We start from the raw sequence: 14,297 nt of genomic DNA, 5'->3' as shown, positions 1-14,297 counted from the left end.
TTTTCCCTCATATTCTCTCCTTTTATCACTCAGTTATAATTATTGTAAAATGTTAAGGTAAGCATTAGGTTATGGCTTAAACTACCAAAGGATGTCCTATACTTGTATTAAAGTAAGCTAAATCAACAAATAAAACCAGACACTTTATCCTTTCAAACCCTTCACTCTGCATTGTACAATCTAAAATACACACACATACACAAGGGATCTGTAGCCTCGGAGGTAAATACATCTCTCAATGTGTATCCATTGTTTCCATAGTTCTTACCACAATCAGGTTGCATTGACCTGTTCTGAACCAACTGTCCCTGGGACATCAACTAGTCAAAATACAAAACCTGTTGTTTAACAAATACAATAGGGCCTTCAAAAAGATTGATCTACTTTTTATCTGTGGGTATGGCTGTATTAAAGATGTTGTCTCCCCTGAGGGGCGTCCCTATTGTGGCTGGTTAATTGAATTTAACTATTGACGAAGCCTCTGATTTAACATGGCGATGATATTTTGCTGTTTCAAAAGCATAGAAAATGCACCAGTCTTTGTCTGAGGCTCTATTTCCCAGACCCTTTAGACAGTCATACGCATCAGAAAACTTGGTAGTGGCCATTCCATCAGTCCTCTTGGTTATGAGGGCCCAGCAGGGCGCGCCTTCTCCGATTTACCATCTACAGTTGAAGTTGGAAGTTTACATACACCTTAGCCAAATACATTTAAACTCAGTATTTCAGAATTACTGACATTTAATCCTAGTAAGAATTCCCTGTCCTAAATCAGTTAGGATCACCACTTTATTTTAAGAATGTGAAATGTCAGAACAATAGTTAAGAGTGATTTATTTCAGCTTATATTTCTTTCATCACATTCCCAGTGGGTCAGAAGTTTACATACTCAATTAGCATTTGGTAGCATTGCCTTTTAAATTGTTTAACTTGGGTCAAACGTTTTGGGTAGCCTTTCACAAGCTTCCCACAATAAGTTGGGTGAATTTTGGCCCATTCCTCCTGACAGAGCTTGTGTAACTGAGTCGGGTTTGTAGGCCTCCTTGCTTGCACACACTTTTTCAGTTCTGCCCACATATTTTCTACGGGATTGAGATCAGGGCTTTGTGATAGCCACTCCAATACCTTGACTTTGTTGCCCTTAAGCTATTTTGCCACAACTTTGGAAGTATGCTTGGGGTCATTGTCCATTTGGAAGACCCATTTGCAACCAAGCTTTAACTTCCTGACTGATGTCTTGAGATGTTGCTTCAATATATCCACATAATTTACCTCTTCATGATGCCATCTATTTTGTGAAGTGCACCAGTCCCTCCTGCAGCAAAGCACCCCCACAACATGATGCTGCCACCCCCGTGCTTCACGGTTGGGATGGTGTTCTTCGGATTGCAAGCCTCCCCCTTTTTCCTCCAAACATAACGATGGTCCTTATGGTCAAACAGTTCTATTTTTGTATCATCAGACCAGAGAACATTTCTCCAAAAAGTATGATCTTTGTCCCCATGTGCAGTTGCAAACCGTAGTCTGACTTTTTTATGGGGGTTTTGGAGCAGTGGCTTCTTCTTGCTGAGCAGCCTTTCAGGTTATGTCGACATAGGACTCGTTTTACTGTGGGTGAAGATACTTTTCTACCTCTTTCCTCCAACATCTTCACAAGGTCCTTTGCTGTTGTTCTGGGATTGATTTGCATTTTTCTAACCAAAGTACGTCCATCTCTGGGAGACAGAACGCATCTCCTTCCTGAGCGGCATGACGGCTGTGTGATCCCATGGTGTTTATACTTGCGTACTATTGTTTGTACAGATGAACGTTGTACCTTCAACAAAGGGTATATAACAAAGTATTGAGATAAACTTTTGTTATTGACCAAATACTTATTTTCCACCATAATTTGAAAATAAATTCATAAAAAATCCTACAATGTGATTTTCTGATTTTTTTTCTTCTCATTTTGTCTGTCATTGTTGAAGTGTACCTATGATGAAAATTACAGGCCTCTCTCATCTTTTTAAGTGGGAGAACTTGCGCAATTGGTGGCTGACTAAATACTTTTTTGCCCCACTGTAGCTGAAAAGAGAGAACAGTAACTTATTAGTTCAGGTTCATGTTTTATCTATTGATACTACATTCTCATCACTGCTCATATACATATATAATACTGGATTAAATAATGATGTAGTAATAACTGCTTACTGTACATCTCTCCACTGATCTCCACAGTGACCTGTTCAAAGGGTTCCAGGACTCTGCACACCTCCTCCACCACCTCCCATTCCTCTTGGGTCAGAGCATCAACAGGTGCATTGACAACGGCCAGGGTAGAGATGATGGCATCCCCATCTAGTTTTGTGTAGACTTTTTGTGTAGACTTTTTTCAGCACCTACTGTGCTCCTGTGGAAGTATTCCACAGCTGCTTTCACTTTGTCCACAGTCGGCTTCATCACCTTCAGAGCATCTCTTACAATCAGGTTGATTGTGTGGACAGGACATGGATGATGGGTCCACTTAAACATGTTCATGGCTTTGGTTATGTTCGCTGCATTGTCGCTAACACAACAGACCACTTTTCCATCTACTTGCCATTCTCTGGCCACTCTCAACAGTTCCTCTGCCAAGTTCTTTGAGGTGTGTCTGTTGCTGAACTCAAAGCAGTCCAGAAGACAGCTAGACATCAAACCATCTTCAATGAAGTGACATGTAACTGACAGGTACGAAGTGGTTACCCTTGATGTCCAGCAGTCAGTCGTAAGACAAACTGCAGTAGCTTTTTGGACTCTTTCCCACACTGAAGCCTGTGTGCTCTCATACAGTTGTGGAATCAGTGATTTTGAAAGGGTTTTCCTGCTTGGAATTGTGTACACTGGATTTAGACTATTGCTATCATTTCTAAAACCTCTGTCCTCCACGATCGAAAATGGCTGGAAATCGGTGGCAATCATTTTAGCCAATCAATGCAATATCAATTTAGGCTGGTTTTGCTACAGACATAGACTTTTGCATAAACTGGTCCATAGAAGACTGCGTTGCTGTGGGTCTTGGAGTAGGTCTACTTGACTGAGTGGATACATCTCCACGTGTGGGGGTGCTGGCTCCACCACTATCACTAGCAGGCCTACTTGACTGAGTAGTCTCCCCCTCTCTGTTTCTACTTCTTCATCTCCCCCTCTCTGTTTCTACTTCTTCATCTCCCCTCTCTGTTTCTACCTCTTCCTCTTCTTCATCTCCCCCTCTCTGTTTCTACTTCTTCATCTCCCCTCTCTGTTTCTACCTCTTCCTCTTCTTCATCTCCCCCTCTCTGTTTCTACCTCTTCCTCTTCTTCATCTCCCCCTCTCTGTTTCTACTTCTTCATCTCCCCTCTCTGTTTCTACCTCTTCCTCTTCTTCATCTCCCCCTCTCTCTGTGTGTTGATTTGTAGCATTCCCTCTGAAGTAGGCCACATTGTCACATCTCTTAGTAACATACCTGTTTGCACAGATTCCTTCATGCACAAATATTTGAGTGCAGCACTGCCCAACAAGTTGTTTTCGGTGCGTCACACTACACACACTTTCGGTGTGTGACACACATACATGCACATTGTGCTATTCCCCTCAGGAAAACAAGCAGTCATTATCAGGTCAAGTTTAAAAAAGGATTCAACAATAATAGTCTGACTTTGAAATATAATTGTTTATTAAAACATTTACTTGGAATAATAGAATACTTAATATATTGGTTTTAAATATGTCTTAGGATGTGGATAATATGAATAATAATAATAATATATGGTAGTATTGAGTGATAAAAACAAAACAAATCCATGAGACAAACATACAAAAACAGAAAACAATGTTAACCAAACAGTTAAATCCAACCTTCCCTGATTCATGAACGTGCCAGTTGTTTTACAAATACAATTCTAGAAAGAGTCCAAAAACATGCTTTCAAATGAATAATAACAGTGTGTTCAAAAGTGAGTGGAATTCTGTTTTTACGATGTTTGATTGTAGACTTGAGGCCTTAGAAAAGGATTCCTCTACACTTGACTAAATGGGTTGCACAGTAACTGACATCACATTTTACACTAACTAGAAAAATACATACTTTAGCCAACACACTGTCAACCCACTCATACATCTTATATTTCACTTTGGTACCACAGTCGAACATGACAGTAAAAGCAAAAAACTCCATCAGCAAAATTCACACGAGAGAGAAACATCATTCATGCATAGATTGTGGGAAAAGCATCAGTAACACCAGCACAGTGAACAACCTGGAGAGTCCCGTTTTCAACACCACCACCTCCCAGTCCTCTCACCCAGGCAGGCTATCCATCCCCTCATCCCTTGGTGCTGGTCTGTGGTGGTCTGGTCTGTGGTGTGTCTAACCCTCTAGACGTAGGCCCTGCTGCTGCCAGCCACGGAACTAGCAGCCTTGGAGTACTTGACATTGAGGTTCTCATCTTTGGGGGGGCAGGAGCAGCAGAGGAGCGCCCCGCCCAGGATCATCAGCCCTGCGGAGCCCCAGCCGATGTAGAGTGAGGCTCCCAGCTCCCTTCTCTGGGCCTCGACCAAAAGGGGGTTGTAGAAGTCTCGGATGATGGTGTTGGCCGACCAGCAGACAGGGACCAGAACCAGAAGGGCAGCAATGAGGAAGACGACTCCGCTAGCGATGGCTACCTTGGACTTGGACCTCTCGTTATCCACGAAGTTGGTGCACTTCCCGCCGGCGATGCCAAGCAGGATGGCAAACACGCCGGCAATTATGGCGATTATGATCAGAGCCCTGGCGGCCTGCAGGTCCTGAGGTAAGGCCAGGAGGGAGTCGTAGACCTTACACTGCATCTGTCCCGTGCTCTGGGTCACACAGTTCATCCATAACCCTTCCCAGATGACCTGAGCGGTGACGATGTTGGCTCCGATGAAAGCTGTCACCTTCCACATGGGCAGAGCACAGATGATGATGCTTCCCAGCCAGCCAATGATCGCCAGGGCCGTGCCCAGCATCTGTAACCCAGCTGACACCATCCTGATGGAGCCCTGGTAGAATGGATGGATTGAGTTGACGGAGGGAGAGAGAGAGAGAGACAGGAGAGTATAGTCTGAACAGGGTAGATGTTGACAATGAAGAACTCACCTACTCTACGTCTCTGACTTATAGGGTTTACCATGAAAAGTGACAGAATAGGGTGGAGTTTCTCTCTCATCAACCAAGTGAAACTGGTTTCCTAAGGTATGTCACCTGACCCGAAACTTTCCTATTGTTTATACATCTATTTCTGTCCCAATCACTGATTCCGAAACTTCATGTTTGAAATTTAAACAATTTCTGATTTTTGTATTTAACACGATTATTTCAATAGAACATATTGAGTTGTTTTACATGGAAAGACACTGATCTAATTAGTAGTTTTGTTTGTTTTGAAGCATCTTCCCTCTAAAGAAGGCAGTCCCAAGTTGTGATATCACTACCGAAACACACGGTCACACTCGTGCCAGAGCACAGAACAACTGATGAATTTACTAACGCTCAAAACCTGTTGAATATGGCCGGTTCCAGTAAATGTCGGCAAAAAGGCGTAATTAAATTGTTGCCAGCAGCAGTTACAGTCACCAACGCTCTGGATAACATAAAAACAGTCTAATCAGCTCTGCTAGGGCGAGTAAAATGGTCAGAGTGATGTGTTCTCCTATTTGTGTCTGGAAATAGTTAGCCAGTTAGCTTGGGTGCTTGACTACCGCTGTGAGGCCAGAACGTTGGGATCAAACCTACTCTTCAGCCAGACCGTTCAGTGTGCCCTCTGTCCGTTCTCAATCTGACAGCGCTCTCGATTTACGAATGGCCCGAGGGCAATCTGGGTGTACTCTGGCACTCCAGATTGAATTTGCACACCAACACATTAAAATACTTTAGAATGAATGTGCCTTAAACCACACCCCTACACATATCATTATATTATATTATATCATTATATTATATTGTGAATTTTTCAGTACATATGTGGCAAATATTTATTCCAGAAGGATTCGGCAAAACTAGTTATGTGCTTTGGGTCATTTGACACCATTGACATGTACGGCTGGTTATTCCTGTAACTGTTATGGCCAACTATGTACTGTTGCTTTGGTTTAAACCTCTTGGGTCTTTTCCAGAACAGGGGTGTCCCTTTCAGAGGAGTTAGCAGGATGACATGTATGTTTTTTTTTGTTAGAGTGCCAAGGTCTATAAAATTAAAGAGGAAGTTGGTAAATCTTCATCTAAGAAGTGCCACTACCATACAGGTAATATATCAATACATATGTCAAGTGGGCCGCCACCGAAGGAGATGCCCACCCGGACCCTCCCGGCCGGGAGTCCGCACCTATGTGTGTGTGTGGGGGGGGGGGGGGGGGTGTCATATGGTCAGATGAAACCAAAATATAACTTTTTGGTAAAAACTCAACTTGTCGTGTTTGGAGGACAAAGAATGCTGAGTTGCATCCAAAGTTGCATCCACCATACCTACTATGAAGCATGGGGGTGGAACATCATGGTTTGGGGCTGTTTTTCTGCAAAGGGACCAGGACGACTGATCTGTGTAAAGGAAAGAATGAATGGGGCCATGTATCGTGAGATTGAGTGAAAACCTCCTTCCATCAGCAAGGGCATTGAAGATGAAACGTGGCTGGGTCTTTCAGCATGACAAATATTAAATATATTTTACTTGTTTGACACTTTTTTGGTTACTACATGATTCCATATGTGTTATTTAGTAGTTATGTCTTCAATAGTATTCTACAGTGTAAACAATAGTAAAAATAAAGAAAAACCCTTGAATGAGTAGGTGTGTCCAACCTTGACTGGTGCTGTATAATTATGACATTGAATGTCAACACTGCCCTTAATTTATATAAATATCATAATGTTTACGCAAAATAAATAAAAACTAAAATTGTACCTTCTTAAATGTGTCATTTTGTGTCTACACTTCATACAATCAGACAAGTGCTCAGTCATGTAGGAAAGCAGTTTATTGATAATGTTGTTCATCACGACTCATCATTACAATCATTATTCATTTCCTTAACATAATCTATATCAGATTTAGGTTTTGATCAAAGACAAAGTGCATTTTATTACTTCTGATCTAGTCTGTTCTAACCTGACCTAGTCTGTTCTAACCTGATCTATCCTGACCTAGTCTGATCTAACCTGAGTCTGATCTAACCTGACCTAGTCTGATCTAACCTGAACACGTCTGTTCTATTCTGATCTAACCTGAGTCTTACCTAGTCTGATCTAACCTGATTCTGATGTAACCTGACCTAGTCTGATCTAACCTGAGTCTGATCTAACCTGACCTAGTCTGATCTAACCTGAACACGTCTGTTCTATTCTGATCTAACCTGAGTCTGACCTAGTCTGATCTAACCTGATTCTGATGTATCCTGACCTAGTCTGATCTAACCTGATTCGGATGTAACCTGACCTAGTCTGATCTAACCTGAGTCTGATCTAACCTAACATGAGTCTAATCTAACATGAGTCGGACCTAGTCTGATCTACCCTGACCTAGTCTGATCTAACTTGACCTATTCTGATCTAACCTAGTCTGATCTCCGTCACATATACTGTACAGTCATATACTGTATCTCAGGGGTACCTTCTCACCTTACCCTGCATGATTTTGCAGGGATTCAGTCATATAGCAGTGTATCTGTGTAGTCTGTTTAAAACTCTCTGATTAGGCTGGTGAATAAAGAGCTGTCCAGCAGATACCAGTCTCTCATTGTCAAGCATTCTTTTTTTCCTTTTTTAAAATTTTTACAATCAATTAAGAAACATGTTAAAACAGAACTCAGAACTACTCCTCTATCTGTCCTCCATAAACAGCCATGATGGAACACTCTCTGATGCTGCAAACCCCTGTCTGGGGTGATGGAGGAGGTTGCATCCAAAATGGAATCCTATGTCCTATATAGTGCGCTACTTTTGACCAGGGCCCATAGGGCTCAGTTCAAAAGTAGTGCACTATTTTGGGTATAGGGTCCCATTTGGGATGCAGTCACTGCACCCGTCCTGTAAATTTCACCATACAGTTACTACACAGTTAATCTACAGGCCTCACATAATACATCTCCACACAAGAAAATCATCTAGGTGGGAGCAATGTGGACTAAATCATCCCAGACTTAGGCATGTCTTTAAGGTAGTGAGGAGAGAATGTGTTATCCTCTCTCTTCCTCAAACATACAATGTTTTAAGCCCTCTCTCTCCTCCCTTCCTCCCCTTATCCATTCCTTCCCTCATCCATCCAGGACAAGGCCAGCATTTGATATCCTCTCCCTCCTCAGCACCTGTACGTGCTGCAGAGCATCCCCCCTCCGATCATGAGCAGAGCTCCAGACACCCACCCCACGTAGATGGACGCCCCCAGCTCCCCTCTCCTCTCCTGGGTGGCCAGAGGGTTGTAGAAGCCCTGGATGATGGTGTGAGCGGACCAGCTTACGGGGATAACACACAACACCCCCGCTGCCATGAACACCGCGCCTGCCGCAATGCCAACCTTCGACTTGGCCAGCCAGTCGTCATGGAGGAAGTTGGTGCACCGTGCCCCAACTACAGTCAGCCCGATGGCAAGCACACTGACCCCAATGGAAACGCAGATGAGAGCCCTGGAAGCCTGCAGGTTCTGGGGCAAGGCCAGGAGGGAGTCGTAGGCTTTACACTGCATGTGGCCCGTGCTCTGGATAACACAGTTCATCCATAACCCTTCCCAGAACACCTGGGCAGTGACAATGTTGGCTCCGACAAAGGCTGTTACCTTCCACATGGGCAGGGCACAGATCACGATGGTCCCCATGAACCCGATGAAGGCCAGGACAAAGGCAAGGATCTGTCGGCTCATTGTTCTTCCCCGGAAGAGTTGAAAGTGTCCAATAGGAGGTTCTGGAAGTATTGTAATGGCCACGTTGTCGTTAGCTTGTTGGATCTGATGTGGGGTTGACTTCGCATAGTTTGTATTTCCTACACTACAAAAAGAGACTGGTCTTGGAAAAAGGCCTGATAGTTCAGATGCGGACAAGTCAAATTCTCCATTCTATCTATAAAAGTCCATGAATCCAAACGTTGCAGCTAATCCAAGGCAGCTGTGACAGCAGAGCAGACCATTGTATCCCCTTTGTCCTCTTTGAAACTAACAATGATTACAAGTCCACAAGTTGCATCTAAGCCAAGGCAGCCGTGAGAGGGTTGCTGTGTTTGTCGAATGAGAGCACATTTCCTTGTGTCAGTAACACTGGAGGTATTGTGAAAGGAAATAGAACAGGGAGGGGATTGAGCTAGTTTGTGTCTCAGGTTACCAGCTTGTCCTGATTCCCCAGTATGGGAATGTGTGAGGGTGGACAGTGGTTACCATGGAAATACACTGAACAAAAATATAAATGCAACATGTAAAGTGTTGGTCCCATATTTCATGAGGTGAAATTAAAGATCCCAGAAATGTTCCATACGCACAAAAAGCTTATTTCTCTAAAACGTGCAGAAATTAGTTTACATCCCTGTTAGTGAGCCTTTCAACTTTGCCAAGATAATCCATCCACCTGGCAGGTGTGACATATCAAGGATCTGATTAAACAGTATTACACAGGTGCACCTTGTGCTTGAGACAAAAGGCCACTCAGCTGCCGACCACATATGGTGTTGTGTAGGTGAGCGGTTTGCTGATGTTAACTAGAACAGTGCCCCATGGTGGTGTTGGAATGGGCAGGTATAAGCTAGACAACGAACACAATTTCATATCGATGGCAATTTGAATGCAGAAATATTGTGACTGGATCCTGAGGCCCATTGTCGTGCCATTCATCGGCCGCCATCACCTCATTTTTCAGCATAATGCACAGCCCCATGTTGCAAGGACCTGTACACAATTCCTGGAAGCTGAAAATGTCCCAATTCTTCAATACTCACATTGAACATGTTTGAGGTGCTCTTAATTGACGTGTACAGACAGCGGTCCAGTTCTCTGCAATATCCAGCAGCTTCACGCAAAGGACATGCCACACACACAAATGGTCACACCAAATACTGACTGGTTTTCTGATCCACGCCCCTCTTTAAACGGCATGTGACCAGATGCATATCAGTATTCCCAGTTGTGAAATCCATAGACTAGGGCCCAAGTCATTGTGCCAATTGACTGTCCTTGTAAGTCAGTAAAATCTTTGTGTTCTAGGCTATTGAAGTTAGTTTCAATGAATAATTTTCAGCCGTTGGTTCTGGACAAATGACTCCCCATAGAGAACCGCTATGGTTTACCTACTTATATTTATGCTTCAGGGGAATATGCAGGGGTCAAATCAAAGTTTGTCAAGTGCGCCGAAGACACCAGGTGTAAACCTTAGTGAAATGCTTACAGGCACTAACCAATGGTGCATGTGTGTAGGTAAGTAAAGATAAGTAGAAAGACCAAAAAAGAATAGCAACGCTATATACAGACACCTGTTAGTCAGGCTTATTGAGGTAGTATGTACATGTAGGTATTGTTAAAGTGACTGTGCATTGAAGTGACTGCATATATGAGGAGCAGAGTAGCAGAGTGTAAAGAGGGGTTAGAGAGTCCTGCTCACTACATGTACAAGTAGGACATGGAATTCAAGCCATTAAAGGAAACCCTAGAGCAATTATGGTTAATTGCCTTGCTCACGGGCAAATGAATAGTTTAGCCCAATATTGGAACTGACTTGCAAGAGATCGTGAACACAGTTTAAACCCCAGTCTACACCATAGCCTGCTTGAACCAAAACATGAATTCAACAAGAATAAAGTACAATGATTTATTAAAGCATTCGTTAAATCGTTAAAACATGTCATGAAAAAAAACAATTATAATCCCCACTCGAATTTCCATGGTGCACTGCAGTTAAGCGAAGAGATTCACATTCATGCATAATTGCTACTACAGTCTCCATTCAAGACAACTTCAGGGTTCCGTCTTGTCAGACGTAGGCCGCACCACTGGCTGCAGAGCGAGGGGCGGAATATTTGGCAGAGTACCCACCCTCCTTGCGCTGGGGGCACTGGCAGCAGAGAAGTGCGCCCCCGATGAGCATCAGGCCAGCAGAGCCCCATCCGATGAACAGCGACGCGCCCAGCTCTCTCCTCTGAGAGTCAGTGAGAAGCGGGTTGTAAAAGTCCCTGATGACGGTGTTGGCGGACCAAGACACCGGGATCAGACAGAGGATGCCGGCGACCTGGAAGAACACACCGGATGCGATGGCCACCTTGGACTTGGCCGCCTCGTCGTTGATGCAGTTTGTGCACTTCCCACCAGCAATGGAGAGCAGAATGCCGATCACGGCCACGAGGATGGAGATGACGACCAGAGCCCTGGCGGCCTGGAGGTCCTGAGGTAATGCCAGCATGGAGTCGTAGACCTTACACTGCATCTGGCCCGTGCTCTGGAGCACACAGTTCATCCACAGGCCCTCCCAGAAGATCTGCGCGGTTACGATGTTATTGCCGATGAAAGCAGTCACCTTCCACAAGGGGAGCGCGCAGATTATGATGTCACCGATCCAACCGATGATAGCCAGGGCAATGCCCAGAATCTGGAGACCAGCGGAGGCCATTGCGTTCTATCTACTCAAACACACGTAAACCAGGCAGGACTAGTGTTTAGCAGTGGGAATGCTAGCTATTTTGGTTAGGATACAGACTCCAACCTTTATACCCACCTACCAGGGTATGGTTACTAATTGGGACGATTGAAAGCACCTGTTTGTTGGCCGACACACACCCACCGAACTAATAAGCGTGCCCAAACTACCCATATGTTATGCTGCATTCACACGCTAGTCGGTCTAGGAAACTCAGAAATGTCCGAAATTGTTGTAGTTATACACGTGTCAAACTCATTCCACGGATGGCCGAGTGTCTGCGGGTTTTCCCTTCACCCTTACACTTAATTGATGACTTAAGGTAACTGATTAGTAAGTAACTCCCCTCACCTGGTAATTGAAAGTTAAAAAACAAAAACCTGCAGTCACTCGGCCCACTGTGGAATGAGTTTGACACCCCTGAGCTAGCAAGTCGGAAATGTCCGAGTTTCCTAGTTCCAACTAGCACGTGAATGAGGCATCGTTCCCCTCTCCGCCACAAAGTGCTGAACATCGACTACGCAATTTACTGTCATTGATACCAGCTGTCAGTCTATTAGTCCCAGTCCGTTCATGTGCAGCATGTTAACTATACGCAGTTGTATCCACTGATCTCCAAATAACCCGAATGGCTAAGCTTTCTGTGCGTAAAACCTGTGCGTCAGTTTGGAGAGTATTGAAAGTTCGCCACGCATGGGCTGTTGGATTCTAATGGATGCTCATGAGTGAGCTGTTGGTTTCTGTGATAAATTATAATTTTAACTTCCAACAACGGAAATCAAATTCCCACGTGGGCTATTGTCGCGTTCAAGTGATACTCGAAAGAGTAAACTAAAATGTCCCACTTGCTTACTTGGTTGTAGTTCCGAATTTCCTAGTTCCGACTAGTATTTGAACGCAGCAAAAGTCCCTGATATACGTCTCCTTCACTCCGTCATTCTTTCTTTCATTCATTCCCTACTTTCTTAATTTTCTATATAACGCGACTGGCGAAAAGCTTTTCAAAAGTAATATATAAGCCTACAAAGCAATGCCGTTTTAGATCTCAAATTAAATGTGAGCAGCCTATTTAACTTTTTTGAGCTCTTGGTTGTTTCCTATTTTGTGTTTTTATTTAGTTGACTTCACATTTATTTGGGAAGGTATATTTTTTTCGATAACAACAGCGTGCTTTACTGCATCCTGTTAAAGGCCTTTGCTGAGTTTCGACCATCTGGTCTGGCTCCAAAGTTAGTGTCCATCGTAGTGCATGGTAGTAAAAAACAGTGTTCTAATTATTTAATGTAAAAAAAATCACGTTCATGGTTTTGGATGTAAAAAAATATATTTGCAATAGTGCAAATATAAAAATATATTGTGTAACACTTTATTATTTGAGTTATAATGTGTAATTCTTCTTCTCCCCTGCTCGCTGAATAATTTTAAAAGGCTCAGATAGTGGCTGGTTAACTAATCAGCCATAGATGACACCCAGTCTGTGTATTGGCCTGTAGGCGCTTCGTGGCTGCTTATCTTCTGATTCACACACACCTCTCCACCTGTGGCATTGGGTAGGACAGCCAACGCAAAACTGGAGAGACCATTAGAAGCCAAAACCCGCACAAATAAACTTTTGCACAAGAATCGTTGCGACAAGTTAATTTTATAATTAAGTAGCCTACTTTTGCAGATTGGAACGATCTATTTTTCAGCTGTGAAATTATAATAATTTAAATGTGGTGCATATCTCTTGGCAACGACCCAAGACACATTCCTATGTAGGTTATTTTTCCAGGATTTTGTACAGAGCTGGGCACATTGAGGGGCTTCCTGTGTGGGAAGAAGAACATTAGTAAAGGAGCCAAAGCCCACCCGAGGATGGAGGGGGCTCGGTTAGCTCTCTATATAACCTTATTCTGCTTTAGGGGTCACACACTCGGTGTGCTTTTTGGAGGAGAAGAGGGAGATCCATATAGGAGTAGCAGTAGCAGTAGCTGGCAAAGATGGTATCTTTGGGGCTGCAGATTTCCCGGTGCTGGGCTGGGTGGGGAACATCACCTGCATCCTCCCCATGTGGAAAGTCTTGGCCTTCATCGGAAACAACATTGTGGTGGCGCAGACCATCTGTGAGGCTCTGTGGATGACATGCTTGGTGCAGAGCACAGGCCATATGCAGTGTAAGGTCTACGACTCACCCCTCTCCTTGCCTCCGGACCTCCAAGCCGCCCGGGCCATGGTAGTCATCCTCTTGGCCCTGTTCGGGTTCCTGCTCTCGGTTGTCAGGGGGACATGCACCACCTGCGTCGGGGACCAGTCAGCCAAGGCCCGGGTGGCCATCACTGCCGGGGTGTTCTTCCTTGTGGCTGGGGCGCTCTACAACTCCCTGGTACCCGACTCACAGAGGAGAGAGCTGGGCGCGTCCCTGTACTTCGGATGGGGCGCGTCAGGACCGCTCCTGATCGGGGGCGCGCTCCTTTGCTGTCAGTGCCCGTGGAGGGGAGACCTTCTATAATGGAGCGAAGTACATCGCGCCCAAGTCCTCTGCGTCGGGGATATAATATTTATGAGTTTGTAAGTTAAATATATATATATGGAAATGGTTTTTAGATTTTTTTTCGTTTTGTGAATTGTTTGTGCTACTAATTTCTTTGACTAGTCTTTTTTGGAATGTGCGTTTCAAACTAGATGTGTGCTTCAG

The 14,297-nt window shown here is 44.1% G+C and overlaps 2 protein-coding genes and 1 pseudogene across 2 annotated transcripts in view; 1 reads left to right on the top strand and 2 right to left on the bottom strand.

The window, feature by feature from the left end:
- Window positions 1–5,155, bottom strand: part of LOC124006896 — a 17,766-nt gene extending 12,611 nt beyond the window's left edge. Inside the window, exon 1 of the mRNA XM_046317084.1 lies at window positions 4,377–5,155. Coding sequence (XP_046173040.1) covers window positions 4,377–5,011 — 635 coding nt within the window. The 5' untranslated portion in view covers window positions 5,012–5,155. The remainder of the gene's footprint in view (window positions 1–4,376) is intronic.
- A 1,824-nt stretch (window positions 5,156–6,979) lies between these two features.
- LOC124007052 (claudin-like protein ZF-A89) lies at window positions 6,980–12,214 on the bottom strand. Its single transcript, XM_046317321.1, has 2 exons — window positions 11,103–12,214; window positions 6,980–8,875 (listed from the first exon to the last, which is right to left on the bottom strand). The coding sequence occupies exons 1-2, from the start codon at window positions 11,591–11,593 to the stop codon at window positions 8,314–8,316; spliced, it is 1,053 nt and encodes a 350-aa protein (XP_046173277.1). The 5' UTR covers window positions 11,594–12,214; the 3' UTR covers window positions 6,980–8,313.
- Window positions 12,215–13,144: 930 nt separating this feature from the next.
- Window positions 13,145–14,229, top strand: LOC124006793 (annotated as a pseudogene).
- The last annotated feature ends 68 nt before the right edge of the window (window positions 14,230–14,297 follow it).

The sequence above is a fragment of the Oncorhynchus gorbuscha genome, linkage group LG20 (assembly GCF_021184085.1).
Source record: "Oncorhynchus gorbuscha isolate QuinsamMale2020 ecotype Even-year linkage group LG20, OgorEven_v1.0, whole genome shotgun sequence".
Taxonomy (NCBI): Eukaryota; Metazoa; Chordata; class Actinopteri; order Salmoniformes; family Salmonidae; genus Oncorhynchus; species Oncorhynchus gorbuscha.
The sequence above is the reverse complement of the archived record's forward strand: the minus strand, read 5'-3'. Positions and strand labels throughout refer to the sequence as shown.

Bases quoted from the DNA above. Each gene is read 5' to 3' on its own strand.
- LOC124007052 (XM_046317321.1), bottom strand. From the start codon at position 11,593: ATGGCCTCCGCTGGTCTCCAGATTCTGGGCATTGCCCTGGCTATCATC. The intron at 8,876-11,102 runs GTTCATCGGATG...CTTCCGGGGAAG, and splicing joins AGAGAGCTGGGCGCGTCGCT to AACAATGAGCCGACAGATCC.